Source organism: Akebia trifoliata, chromosome 4, assembly GCF_017979445.1.
Source record: "Akebia trifoliata isolate Shusen 1 chromosome 4, ASM1797944v1, whole genome shotgun sequence".
Lineage (NCBI taxonomy): Eukaryota > Viridiplantae > Streptophyta > Magnoliopsida > Ranunculales > Lardizabalaceae > Akebia > Akebia trifoliata.
The window spans coordinates 45459361-45474632 of record NC_141378.1 but is presented as its reverse complement, the minus strand read 5'-3'; the positions used below and the strand labels follow the sequence as shown (position 1 = coordinate 45474632).

Genomic DNA, 15272 nt, shown 5'->3' with positions numbered 1-15272 from the left:
TGATTTTTGGTGAGGATGATCTCTACGGTGAGGAGATCATCCTCACCAAAAATCAGCCCATTCCAAAACTTCTAGCCCCATGTTTACAAGTTGAAAAATCGTAGATCGTTCATTCTTTGTAAATCATTTTTGATGGGGTTAGAAGTTTTGGAATGGGCTGATTTTTGGTGATGATGATCTCCTCACCGTAGAGATCATCCTCACCAAAAATCAGCCCATTCCAAAACTTCTAACCCATGTTTTGAAAAATGTTTTGCCAAAATGTTTGTCAAAATGTTTGGTGCTGAACATTTCCCATTAAAAGTAAAGAAAATAACTAAATGGTTGTTGGGGTACAAATAGAAGTTCTCTCTCATTTTTTTACTTTTGTTAAGATTTTATATGAGCCTAATCATAATCCTAAACAACTATTGAAATTGTTTGAACGAGTGTTGTAATGTTGAGATAATAATTTGAGCCAAACCTTTTCAATGTTTAAATGGTGTGTTTAATCTTTAATTGAGGTGTGATAAATAATTTAGGAAATTGGGGTGCCGATAGTAACTCTCTAATTTTATGATACAACAATTTTTATCATGATAACAAATAATGTAATAAATAGGTATTAAACAACAAAACTCCAACTAAACATAGGCATTAAACAAAAAAAAAAAAGTATTAAACAACATTGTTATTCGAATCACTGACCAAGCAAATGAATGAGTGTCCAAAATTTTCATAATAATTATGCTTTGCACGAGCAAAAATGGTTCCATAGTCTATTGTTTGAAAGAGAGGAAAATGACCTGAAATCCCAAGAGTTAATCCAATGTCACCTACTCGATTGATAGGCAAAGCTATTGTAATAGTTTTATCTATTTGAAATTGTGTAAATCAGAATTGAATTGACAAATATGAAACAATCTTTGATAGAAATCATTTAATTAATAGGTCTACAATATTTTTCAAAAGTAATCATTATTTTAATGACCAAGGAAAAAAAAAAACCAATTTTGACATTTACGTTAGACAAAGAATATAGGTCCACAAGAATAATTGCTGGAGCTAATCCCAAAAATGAATAATTATAGATTTCAAAAATCATGTAATTGATTATAGGAGGAGGTTAATAGAAAATAATAAAAAATCTACAAATTATGATTGAAAAAATAGGTGTCAACTAATTAATGTGGTAAAGTCTCTGGGTGATGATATTAGGATTTTGAGTTAAAATCCTGTCAAATCAAATTATTGAACTCATTAAAAATAAGTCATTTAGTGAAAAAAATAACCTATTTCCATTTATGATCTAGGGTGTTGATGATTGAAAAAAAAAATACTCTATATATGACGTATAAGACTTATTTTAGGAAATACGTCATTAGTTGAAAATAATTACTAATTTGAACTAATTAGTCCAAAAATTTAGGGGTCATTTAGTGGAAAAACCCTACATTATGGTTATTAAGTAAAATTTTCGAAATTAAATGAGGTTTGTACTATATACCTTATTATCTAGGGAGGTATGTTGGTAAAAAAAAAAAAAGAATATAATAAGAATAATAATAATAAAATACAAAAAGAAAAAGGAACGGGAGATCCACCGTAGAGTATTGCTTTCGTGTGGGTGTGATGGCATTCATCAGTGAATCCCATTTTTTATTTCCTCCAATAATGTCATCTGTCCATGCCCTCTCTCTCCCATCCCATGAGGAAAAAAAATAAAATTTATAACAAAAACAAAAGCTCATATTTGAGTCCACAATTCTCAGGACTGGCTCCTGATTTCCCAAACTCTCTCCTCTCTGTCCGTCTCCTATTAAATCGGGTTTTGTTACTCTTTCCTCTTTATTTTATCCGACATCTTCTTTCGTGATTTCTCTTACTTTGTTTTTTTTTTTTTTTTCCTTTTATAATTTCGATTAATGCTATTGTAGACCGAAAAAAAAAAGATTTTTTTTTTCTGGGTTTGATTTTGTAGTATATATGTTGATGAAATTGGGTTGTAATCTCGGTGCGTATTCCTAGCGTTCCTTTCTGTTGAGGGAGGGAGGGAGGGATTGGGTTTTGGTTGAATCGAAATTTCTTGGATAGGTTTAGAGGGAAGTTGTAATTCCATGACGAGTTTTTGTTTCTTTGATGATTGTTAAAAATAGGTTTGCAATCTAGGTGTTGTTTAGGAATTAATAGGCGAATTGAATATTTCCTATAGAAATTAGAATAGTCGAGTTGTTGTTCGTTCCACTTTCTCATATTAATCTTGGTGTTGGATTTCAATTGGTTGTGTTAATCTGTCTTATTTGATTTGATCTGGGTTTCTGCTACTTCCCTTGTTTGCCCTACAAAAAAAACTTGGCATTTGTCTTCTATTTCTGCATTAAGCATCATTTCAGGGAGTTAACAAAACCGATCAATCATCCTTAGTTGTTATATTTCTCTCATCCGACCGAGGGGGGTGGCTTGGATTCAGTCATTTTTGCAATTTTGTAGAAATTGAGAGTGATTGATTTGAGAGAGAAGATTGAAACCTTTGGTTTGGGTGGAAGAGAATGGAAGAGGAGATCATTTTTAAGGAAGAAAGGGACGGTGGTTTACATTTGGAAGATGGGACCAATTCCAAAGATCCCACCTTGACCTTGTGTGCTGCAGAAATGGAAACTGAAGAAAACAGAACTGATTGCGAAAAAGCTTTAACATTGGAAGGAAGTGAGGGCGAGGGAAGTAACATGGTTTTTTCTAGAGAAGCACAAGCACCACTTCTCAACAAAGACCCAAGAACATCTGGGGGTGGGGGTTGTAGTTGCAACAATCCCAAGAAGCTCAAATCAAGGATGACAGTTGAACTTCAAAAGAAGGACAATAATCATCGGCATGAAAAGAAGCTCAGCAAACAAGATAGGATTGATTTGGGCCGTGCATTTCAGAATGCTGTTAGCTCTCACGAATGGGAGCTCGCGGAGAGTCTGATCCTGTTGGCAGACCCACAAACTCTTAATGATGCCTTGTGCATCTCTTTGGATTCCATCTGGTTCTTAAGTACACAACAAGAGCTACATGGGATAACGAGCTTGATCAAGAAGATCATTTTTAATGGTGCTTATGACTTTACAAGAGCGGCTCTTAGAACTTCGTTTCTTGCTTCATGCGTCTCTGCATGCCAGAGCCGAACAATGAGTTTGGCAGATACAGTGACTCTCATGGCGCAAAGGTAAAACTTATCGCTCCAATTTGTATCTCCTATTAATCTTTTGCTTCGCAATCATCATGATATGTATATATATTTTTTTCTATTAGTAAAGAAAAGGGAAACACATAGATACATGGAAACAACATTCCAAATAAGTCGAGATGACCTTCCTGTAGATAATAGAAAACAACGAAGGCTAAGGTCCTTCTCTGCTGATAAGATCCCGTCTAAATACTTCATCCCCAGTGAACAAACCTTTGTGCTCCTTAAAAGAAAAGACCATTTAAACTAAAATGCTTTGCTGTTGATGATAGTAATTTGTATTTCTTCATACTTTCCTTTAAAATCCCTATGATTTCCTTCCTCCCCAAAACCCAAACAAATAGCAAGCAGAAGCATTTTCCTAAGAAGGCACTCTCTTGAAGAAACGGAGGAAAAATGCCATCTATCACAAACTTAGAACTCAAACCCGATCATTGTCAATATGGCCCCAAATTGATCAAATAAATACTTCTAAATATCTTGGGCCAGCAAATGGTTCATAGATGGTCCACTTGATTTACACATGTAACAACAATGGGTAGTCTTCTACACGTGGGACATAAATCAAGCCAGCGGTCATAGGTTCCAATGGAAATTTTGCAGTTATTTGGGTGGTAGCTTGTTTGGATCTAGAATTATTTTTATCCATTTTATTTTATTGAGATTAGTTTTGGATTAGATTATTTTCTAGATGTCTTTTAATTTTTTTAGAAGTCATGTAAGAGTTTAGGTACTATTCACGTTTTTTTTTAAAATTTCTTTAGGCCTTATTTTGAGGGGGGTCAAAACTTGTCATATTGAGTCAATTTTTGTGCCATTTGATAGGTTATTCAATTACCTATCCAACGAGCCTAAGATTTCGCAATTCTGGTGAGTTTTGATAAAGTTATGGTCAAAATACTAATGGGGTGTCAATCCTACACGAGATTGACTTCTCAAGGTCAAAAGAATCAATTTTCAACTAATTATAGGATTATGGTTTTGAGTCTAACTTATATATATTGCAACTGTAATTAGTTTTTAGAAATTAATGGAATAAAAAAGGAATTTTGCAGTTCTTCCAATGATTAGAGGTCATCCATCTTGGTGTAATTCCAAGGTACTATCTTTCTAAAGTAGAACAACCTTAGAATCGAACAAATCTAGGTTTTCCTACATCACTTCTAGATCTTTAAGATCAACTATAAGGATATCTTACAAGGATGTGTTGCACAGGAAATAGAATATCTTAGAAGGAATCATTGACCATGAAAACAAAGAAGCTCAGATAAGTATTGGTGGTACATGCAGTCAACGATTTTTTTTTTACAGGTAAAAAATTTATTGAAGAAGAAAAACCTCCAACAAATACAATAGAAAATAAACGAACAAAAGAGAAAAAAAGCAAGCAGATTACAATACTCTCAAGCCCCACATGATAAGCCTAATAGAAACAAAAAATCCTCAAGAAAGCTTCTCTACATTCCCTAAAGCTCTAATTCTAAGAGAAGATTAAACTAGTAATAGATATGAGAACCTCGTACATGGTATGCTCCTTCACTTCAAGGTTCTTTTTTTTTTATAAATATAAATTTTATAAATTAAAAGAAAGAAGGGAGGCTGAGATAGCCCCCAAACTACAAAAGAAGCTAACCAACAAGAAAGGAAAAGACATAAAAAGTACAAAAAGAACAAGCCCTACAAGGGACTACAAATCACAAATGCTATCCCAATTAAAAACAAAGTCTTGGAAACAAGTTCCCTCAAAGTTTTTGCTCAACTTAGACCAAAGGAAAAGCAAACCCAAGATCTCTAAGGTCACCGTGTGAGACGAGCTCTCCTTGCTATGGAACACCCTGTTATTGCGTTCTCTCCAAAGACCCCAAGCAATTGCGAACGGTAGGATAGTCCAAAGATATCTCTTTCTAGCATCGAAGATATTTAAATTCCAACCCTCCAAAAGCGCCCAAAAAGATGAAGGAAGTACCCAATCCACCTGAAAACGGGATAAGAAAAACATCCAAATACCTCGAGAAAAAGGACAATGAATTAGAATGTGGTTAATAGACTCCCCATCCCGAAAGCAAAGAAAGCAAAAATTTGGGGTTATCCACCCTCGATAGATCAAATTATCCAAGGTGAGGATTCTTCCTAAAGAAGCAAGCCAAAGAAAGAAGGACACCTTCGAAGGAACAGGAGCAGACCAAACAATGGATGGATAGAAAGAGACCTCACCCGCCGGCAACAAACAATAATAGAATGACTTAACAGAGAACTTCTTATCCTTGGCCTTGACCCATTCCCTTCTATCTGGCTCGTTCTCTCTTAATTGAATTGAACTTATGAGATTTAGCAGAGATGTAACATTTGTCAATTCCCAATCGTTGAAATTCCTCCTAAATCCCAGATTCCAAGAGTCCGTGTTACCATCCCGAATCAGACATTGCCTTACTGAGTTATGTTTTTTCAACGAGCAAGCGTACAAGGATGGGAATTGAGTAGATAGAGTTGAAGTTCCGCACCATAGATCCTCCCAAAATCTGACCTTGTCCCCCATCCCTACTTTGTATCTGACTTCCCTTTCAAACTCCTCGACAACCTTCATTATACCCCTCCACACACTACATCCGTAAATCCCTGTGGGCTCGTTACTATACCACCCAAATCTCTTCTCTCCATATTACCCCTTCACTTCAAGGTTCTTACAATTCCACTCCAACCAAATACCCCAACAAATGGCAAAAATGGTCAATGACCAAAGATCTTCTTGCTTTATGTCAAAGATCTTTATAAGGCACCATCTCTAATCCAAACCTAAGTGCCAATGAATCCACAAATGCTATAATTAAGTGAAACAATTTCCAATCATTAAGATTCCATTTAAATCCAAGGTTTAATGCAAAGCTTTTCACCATCCCAGATGGCAAAGTCTTCCACTTTTCATGAGAAACAAGATATATAGAAGTCAGAATGAAACTTGGACAGGGGATATGGCATACCGTAAGTCCTCCCATAAGTGAACTCCGTCTCCATTAACAAATAGAAATGTAATCTCTCTCTAGAACTTTAACTATACTTTGGGGATACCTTTCCAGATGCCACAATTGTTAGAATTTCTAAGAGAACTGATCCTCTTCTCAAATTTCTCTATTCATATTTCTCCTTAATGTTCTACCTCCACAAAGACAAGTGGTCCTCCCTAAATACCCTTAGTTGCTTATTGAGGAAAACAATTTTAAACCCTAAGGGGTTGGCTCAATGATAAAACTAGTGATGGGGTTTACTCCCTTTAGTTGTATGTTCAAAATTGGGTGGTTCCTAAGTTACTCTATTGCATGTTGAGAAATTTACGTGGGGTCGGGAATTGTGACCATAAGGACTATTCCCATCCCAAAGGGTATGGAGACATCCTGCTATTTCAAAAATAAATAAATAAATTGAGGGAGAAACTAATCCATGGTTTTGAAAGTTTTGATTCCCAGGCCTCCCTGAACTTTTGGAAAGTGATGGTCTTCCAACTAACCAAATGATACTTGAAAATATTCTACCAAGAATGCCATGCTTCTCTTGGTCAGTTGGAGGAATGTGTGTTCTGTCAAAAGTTTGGAGCGATCTTGGCTTCAGGAAAATGGGGATTTTGAATGGGGTTTTGTTAGGAAAGTGACTTTGGAGATTCGGCGTAGAATAGGAAGGATTGTGGCGGAAGGTGATATTGGCAAAATTTGGGGAGGATCCTATGGGTTGGGTGAGTGGCGATGCTAAAAGTCTGTATGGTTGTGGGGTGTGGCAGGGTATTTTAAAGATTTTGCCTCAATTAAAAAAATGGTCACTTTTTAGGTGGGGAGGGGGAACAAAGTTGGATTTTGGGACACTTGGGGGGGGGGGGGGGCTCTTTTAGGTAGAGATGTCTTGTGTTATATGCGTTATCAGTAAAAAGAACCACCTTGTAGTAATCTTCCGGGTGTTGGATAGTGGGACTATAGGTTGGGACTTGGTTCTAAGGAGGTTGTTGACCGATTAGGTGATGTTAGAGGTTTCTAAGTTGATTGGTTACCTGGATAGTCTGTCAAGAGGTGTTTAGGAGGAAGATGTGTGATTGCGGGCACCCAATAAAAAAGGGTTATTTTTGGTTAGGGACTTCTATAAAGATCTATGTAGGAATGGGGATCCGACTTTTCCTCATGTCGTGGTTTGGGGTCCGAGGTTGTCATTGAAGGTAGTTTGTTTTGTTTGGACGATCGTATAGGAAAGAATTGAAACGCAAGATCTTTAAGGAAAAGGGGTTTTTGTGGCTCGAACGGGTGTTGCATGTGTTTGTCAAGCGAGGAATCCGCCAATCATTTACTCGTTCATTGTGAGGTGGCAAAGGTGGTGTGAGCTCATTTCTTATCCTTGTTTGGGGTGGATTTTTGTGTTCCGGGTTAAGTTAGAGGTGTCCTTGGGGAATGGTTTCAATTGGGATTGAACTTTTGCCATGCCAAGAAGTTGATTTGAGGTTTAACCCCATTTGTGGTCTTTTGGGGAATTTGGACAGAAAGAAATGCGTGAACTTTTCAAGGAAATGCGCAATCGGCTCAAGAGTTGATTATTTCAATTCTTGGGCTCTTATTCTTTTGGTGCAAAATCTTTAAAGAGTTTAAAAGGATTTTTTTTTTTTGTGAGGACTTTTTTGACTGGTGAGAGAACATTTGTAGTATTGAAATCCCTAAGTTGTTTTTTTTTTTTTTGGAGGGGGGGGGGGTGTTTCTTGGGGAGGAGCATCTCGACCTTTTCCTCAATTAATGAAAAAAACTAATAATTCCATAAGATATCTCTAATTATTTATCTAGCAAATGTGCCACTGAGTTCGGCATTAAAAATGTGGACACAAAAGAAACCTATAAGTTGCTAAGGGTGTTTTTAATCAAAATCATCTTAGCCTCTTTGGAAAAGTACTTAAACTTCCAATTGAGACTGTCAATCATTAGGTCACACAAGGCTTTCTATCTATAGATTGCTTCTAAGGGGATGACCTAGTTTAGTAAAAGGTATGGAATCAATGTTGTCTCCTAGAGTGCTCACCAAGAGTTGAAGTTTCGCTTTCTGCGAGGCCACTTGAAGGGAAAGAAATTGAAGAGTTTTCCAAGGAGTGGTCAATAATTTTCGTGAGTTGAACTTGTGAATCTCAGAGCTGCTATTCTATTGGAGTGAGCTAGATCCAGATTTTAGATGGGTATTTTTTTTTGAGGAGTTTGTTTTAAGATGGGAGTCTTTGTACTCGATGTAATGTTGTAAATTCTAGTTCTCCTTTGTTCTTTGGCTAGTTATCTCAGCCACATTTCTCTTTGATGGGGATATCAGATTATTACTCTTTAACTATTACCATAAGAGAAGGGAATCACGAGCTTCCTTGTGGATTGGTTGGTGATAGCTACGGAGAGGACTTGAAGATCCCCCATGTGCAAGATCTTTTGAAGAGTACATTGGAAAGTGCATATGGGTTGCATTTGGATCGAGGAGGACTTTTTGATTGAATTAGAATGACCAACATGTGACCATAGTGCTAGAATACTTAGGATTTATTTCATTTTCTATTTTGGACTTTATTTTAATTATTATTATTTTTTAATGTTTTGGGCTTATTTTTATATTTTATTGGCCCATGGTCATAATATAAATTTTTGGGGGTAGTTTCGTACTTTAGGTTGTCTTTTATTTAAGTTTTTAAGGTTTGAAATTTTAGGAGAGAAAAAGTTACGAAAATTAGATATTTTTTGTAATTTATCTTTTACTTAAGGGTAGTTTAGGTCTTTTCTCTTTAGGGTTATGTTTTACTATTTAAGGACATCTTTATGTTATTTTATGGAGGCTGTTTTTAATATAATTTACAGAATTTTTCGTTTTCCTATCATGAATGTTGGGGCATTCATCTTAGTGAGTAGAATCATTTATCTCTTTTATTTTTTTCTTGGTTTGCAAGTATAGTTTAATTTTCTTCTTCTTTCCATAGTTTTCTATGATTTTTTTCTCTTACGAGACCCTAGGTGAGCCCTTACCAACATTTTTTTTAGATATCCTACACATACTAGAACCTACCAAAACCCCTCTCAAAATTACCATGTTGCTACCCAGCCCTAGCCCAAACCAGTCCAAAATCGACCAAAATCAACCAAAATTCATCCCTATTTGCTACTCAATTATTTACAGCAAGCTTAGACCATCCTAAATTCTTATTTTTATTCATCTAACCTTATTCCAACCCTAGATCTAACCTTTAGGAACATCAATTCTCTAGATCTTCTTAGACATTGTTAGATTAATACCCTAGGCTAGTTGGAAGTTCCGCCTTCCATAAGATCCCTTAATTTAATATTTTAGATTCAGATCGGTGGGACTTAAAATATTGTCTAGAATTATTTGTTAGTTATTTACTAGACTTTTCTTATTTTTTTGTGATAGAATCTGGTAGCTTGTAATATTCCTTGTCATTGATAATTTTTTTCATAATCTCATAACCATCATTTTAATTAGTTCATAGTCATGCATCACTCTTTCTCAATAAAAAAGAAAATTTACTTATAAAAAAGAATTTTCGAACCCGCTTCAAAACAACATAACAAGCCTTCTAAAGTATTGCACCTGATATGTGGAAGAGCTAACAAAAAATATTATCATTGGCTTCCAAGAAAGATTATATATCAATCATCTACCTTTATCCCTAGAAAACTTCCAAACTACTATTCTCTACTATCCTATCTAAAACCTTAATGATTATGATGAACAAGAAATGCAACAAAAGATATTTTTATCTCAAATCTCTGGAACTTGTAAAATAACTAGAAGGTGACCCATGCATCAAAAGAGAAAAAAGTAGGGGAAGAAATGCAATTTTTAATCTATCGCCGCAATTTATCTCCAAATTCCAATTCTCCCTAGGACATAAGCTAGTAAATTCTAATTTATACGATGGCCTTTTCCATATTGATCCTACACTATTCCAAGGGCATCTCATCTACCTCTAGAGCCTATGCTTTCACAATGTCATTGTTAATTAGGACCCCATTTAGATTTTGATGACCTCTAATAGACATTCCTTGTTCTTGAGACAACACGGAGGAAAGGATATAGACCATGATCTAGGTGCTAAAGTTTTGGCAATAGTCTTGTACACACTCCTCGTGAGAATGATGGGCCTCAAGTCCACATGTTGATGATCCCTTGCTTCTTGGAGATCAAAGTGATAAAAATATTGTTGGAAATAGTAGCCCAAATGGACCTTTTCTTGCACCACCTCCTAAAAATCACTAATTACGATGTCTCAACGATTGCCTTAAAAAGGGGGGAAAACGAAAGGGAAAAAAAGAAAAATAGTAATCCTTGGGACCTAGAGTTGTATCCCCTTCCAACACGTTAGTTGAATTCCAAATCTCCTCTTCCTCAATTAGTCTTTACTTAATCTATTACCTTGGGTGATTCTCTATCTTAAGAATTCCCACCAAGCTTTAATCTTGTCCTTGAAATTTGGATCCTTGAGCCACATGTTCTCGAAAATGGATGGAATATGGCAAGTAGATCAGTACCCACAACCTGGTTTCAAAGGAAAATGATCCAATATCATTTTTTGAATGACTGATAGAAGCAGATTAGCAAAGAGCTCTTCCTAAACCTTTTGATTAAGTTAGTGTCTAGTCTGCGCAGGATTGAATCGTCTTAGTTGTGCATTCTTTCTTCAAAGCCTTAAGTCCTAGTTCAGAAACTATTTTCCTATTTTTCTTATCTGGTCATCTCTTGTTCCCTTTAAGGTATCCTTCTTCGTTTGGCTTGCCTCCCTTTGGGAGGACTCTTACTTTGGACAATCTGATATCTCGGGTGAATCACTCCAAATTTTTGTCCCCTCTATATGAATGATGGTGAATCTGTGGACCACACTCTTCTTTATTGCTCTTTTCTAGTACTATTTGGAGATCATTTCTTTCATTGTTTCATATGTTTTGGGTTTTCCCCAACAATTTTCCCTAGATGCTTGAAGGGTGAGCTTACAACATCTTCTCTAATAGAAAAAGACATCTTTGGGCTATTCTTCCAGCGGCCATTGCTTGGGGCCTTTGGATAGAGAGAAACAATAGGGTGTTCCAGGGCAAGGAGTGCAAATCGCATATGGTGTACATGGAGATTTTAGGGCTGCTGTTTTTTTAGGCTAAGTTAATCAAGAATTTCGATGGGATCTCTTTCGAAGACTTCGTTTTTAGATGGGATGGTGTATGTAACTAGTAGTCTTTTCTTTTGTTTTTGTTTTATTGTTTTTCTGCTTGGGGGCTTGCCCGGCCTCCATTTTTTCGTTTATCTCCTTTTGGTATTTATAAAATCTTAATATTTATCAGAAAAAAAAAGAAGGAAGATCCATTAAAAGATTTTTTGTCATACATTCATAGAATGCTCTCTTGCTCCTTGTGACTCTGCTACCATGTCTGTCGAAAGAAAACATAATATTGAAACCCCATCTGTACACTAAGGGAAATGCTACTATATAATGTCATCCAACCCCTCCTGTTCATGAGGGTGTTGTTGGTTGGGCCATGCCACTGTCAAGACCTGAAATGATTTATTCCCTATACATTTGCAAATAATAGGACTGCTCCAACTAGGTAATCCTCAACATTGATGGGGTATTTATAGAAGTAGATTAAAAAACATTAACTTTTTCCCAGCAATATGTGAATGCATCTTAAAGTTTGTCATTGCATACAAAAGTATGCAATGGCATAATGACCTATCGATGACATATGTACTTTATTGACCAGAAATAGCATTAGCAATCATGTAGCAACTATCACTATAATCTGTTTGCAGTTGGGCGTCACTTCATTTTCAGGAAAGGGAACGAGTTTTAGCATTTGTTGGTATCAAATAAATTTTTTTTTATTTTTTTATTGCTTAATTGTCTCAATTATTGCTTTTAAGTATGATATCTGCTCATGGATGTGTGTTTGTTTTTAAGCATATATAGCAATAATATTTGAAAAATTAGACTGTAAACATAAGTTGGTACTAGCTCATCCTCTAGTAAGATAAACTTAAAAAACAGTTATTTCTATATTTGTTAGTTTTAGTTACTATTGATGTTACCTACTTCTGCAATGCAATGCTTATGTTCTATTTGTTTAACCATTACTTCTTAACAGGTTGCATGAGCGGCTGCAAGAATGCAATGGGGATGAGGTATTGAAAGCAGAAGCTGGTGCCAAGGTCCAGAAATTTACGGAGTGGGCATTGAAATGCATAGGTTTCCATTCGCGTTGTCAGGGGAATAGGGATAGGGTAAATCAGAGCTCAGCAGTTGAAATCCAACTCCAATTGTCTGCGTTCAAGGCATTCCTAGATCTTGCTGGTAATCAGCTTACAGGAAAGGACTTCACAGAGGCCTTTGATGCAGCATGCTTCCCTCTCACACTCTTCTCTAGCTCTTTTGATCCCGGTTGGGCATCAGGGATTTCAACAACTGCAATCCAGGGTTTGTTGGGAATGTTGGTAGAAGGGGGTGCTGACAATGTCAACCAATGCTTTCTTGAAGCATCACGTTTTGGGAGCACAGAGCTTGTTCGCATTTTACTGCAGGTAACTTCCAATTTGGAATGTTTCATTGTATAAATAACTAATATTTATACTCATATAAATAAATAAAATAAAATAAAACTAATATTTAGAAGAAGATTAGTTTGGGAACACACACTCGAGGTCAATATATTTAGTACCAATGTTTTTCTTTCCTGACCTGCTGGATTTCCTTATTCCTCCTTTTCTTTTGATGATGGAATTTGTGGTTTAGATTGCTCAAAGGAACAGTTTGGACATTGATGTGGACCTGGCTTTGGGTTTTGCTTCCCACTACTGCAAGATTGGTACAATGGAGTGTCTGGTGGAAGAGGGTAATGCCGTTGCCTTTTTAGGTCCTTTGATGAGAGCTGCAGAGAGGGGATGCATGCAAGTTGTTCAATGGTTTGTTCAAAGGGGATGCCAGGACATGGAGCTCTGTCTTGCCCTTACCGCTGCCACCTCCAGCAGCCAAGTCGAGATTGCTGCTTACCTCCTCCCACACGTCCCCCAGCATGTCCTTGCTGCTCTGAGCATCGAGATTCTCAAAGCGGCTGGTGAACGAAGTGGTGGTTCCCTTGATGGTGTTGCCTTCCTCCTTTGCTCTGACTTTCTTGGGGACCCAGCTGCCACCTACTCTGTTGCAGACAGCATTGCTAGGTCAGATGATGAGGCTGTTGCTCCCGAACTAAGGGAATTCCTGCGGGAGCATTGGTCAGAGGCAGCCTTCTTGGATGGCTTGATGTTTGAACAGGACCATTATGTGAATGTGATGAGGATCTTGAGGTGGGGCGAGTCTGCTATATGTTTGAGTGATCTCCCTGCACCCTTGAGGACAACCATAGCCTATTTGCCACTCTACAGGGAATGTGCAGATATGGGTGGTAGCTTGTTATCACAACGACTAAGGGGACAACTCGTGGAAGCAGCAAGAAGGCTCGGAAATGGGCCTGTAGACGAGACAAGCCATGGGAGGGAGCTCCTGGCCATTTTGGAGCATCATCTTCCACCGTTTTTACTTGGATCATCAACTAATAACGTTTCTTCTTAGTGGGGCCAATTTAGTATCATCTATTAGATTTTCAATTCTCTCTCTCTCTCGATTTACATACAAATGTCATCATGTCATAAAGAATGATAATCTTTAGAATGTTATATAGCTTATGAAGTGGTTCCCATTATGTGGTTTGGCTAGTTCATCTAACTGTTCACTACGCCATTACTCTATTGGTCAATGCATGCATGTGCCTATTTTGTATATATAAGAGTAATTTCAGTTGGATTGAGAGGAGAGAGTATGTTGTGCTTTGGTCATTCACCCACCCTTGTACTTACACATGCATAAATACTACATTCTTGTCCATCTTTTTCGCTCGCCATTTCTGTTTTTTAAGCTCCTAGTGATCGATCAGATTGGTAAATCATTTTTATAGAAACTGTGTTCATCTTCTTTACAAAGGTTCATCCAATGAACCTAAAGCATGATGGACTAGCCTCTAAAAACTTAAATCTCTGCCAAGTTGGCTGGATTACGTTGAATTAGAGTTATCTAAGGCCCTGGAACTTGTTTGTACGACATCTCAACCAAGTCAGACTGTTACATTGATGTTTTTTAAATTGATTACTTACCCCCTTTGACTATGTTGTCCCACAACTAAAGTAGATATTAGTATTTTATGTGCTACATATTGGCAAACCCCGCCAATTACCACTATGGATACAAAAAATTCAATTTAAATTGTTACACTTTTAACATTTGGTACGAAATCAACCCACCCTAAAAAAGGTTATTGTTGAAACACCCTTTTTGAAATTTCTATATCACCCCTCATTTTGGTAATTATTTACCCCCATCCCAATATTGTTTGTTATGGGATTTAGATGCCCGTTTACGTCTTGGTGAATATTTGTCATTATAGATACCCCTACCCTATGTATTTGTTGCTCCATCCCATCAATTTTTAAGGTGATTTAGACGCCCCTCATACATTTTGGTGAATATTTGAGATGCCCTAGGTTTGAAAACTAATGATGTTTCTGCTTGACTTGGTACTTCTCTCACAAATTAATGCAAAATCCTAAATGCCCTTTCCCAAAGTTTAAAATAAAAAAAATAAAAAAAAAAAACAAACCCCAAAAGAATAGAATTTGCCTTGCACTGCTCCCATGGTTTTTAAACTCAATATCACGTCTCGTCTCGTTCATCTTCGATACCGAGTTGACTCGGATGATACGTCTCGTCTCGTTCGACATTGTGACAATGGTCTTTAACCATTTAAAAAATCTGAAAAAATTTAAAAATGATCCCTATTAAAAAATGAACACAAAAAAATCGATTTGGGGGTGCAAGAATAGAGGGTTGAGGCTTTAACTCATTTGTCTCAATTAACTAGGACGAGATTTTGAAAATATCGTCTGATACTTCTCGTTTAACTCGTGAGTTAATCATTTTCTGTGCTGTTTGTTTGTATCGTCCGAGATATTGAAAAATATCGTTTAAGACGACTTGCTTATC

At 36.6% G+C, this 15272-nt stretch overlaps 1 protein-coding gene across 1 annotated transcript; it reads left to right on the top strand.

Annotated features, from left to right (window-relative positions):
- Positions 1–2018: 2018 nt before the first annotated feature.
- LOC147405273 (ankyrin repeat protein SKIP35-like) lies at positions 2019–14120 on the top strand. Its single transcript, XM_086441517.1, has 3 exons — positions 2019–3187; positions 12349–12781; positions 12993–14120. The coding sequence occupies exons 1-3, from the start codon at positions 2529–2531 to the stop codon at positions 13806–13808; spliced, it is 1908 nt and encodes a 635-aa protein (XP_086297643.1). The 5' UTR covers positions 2019–2528; the 3' UTR covers positions 13809–14120.
- Positions 14121–15272: the final 1152 nt, after the last annotated feature.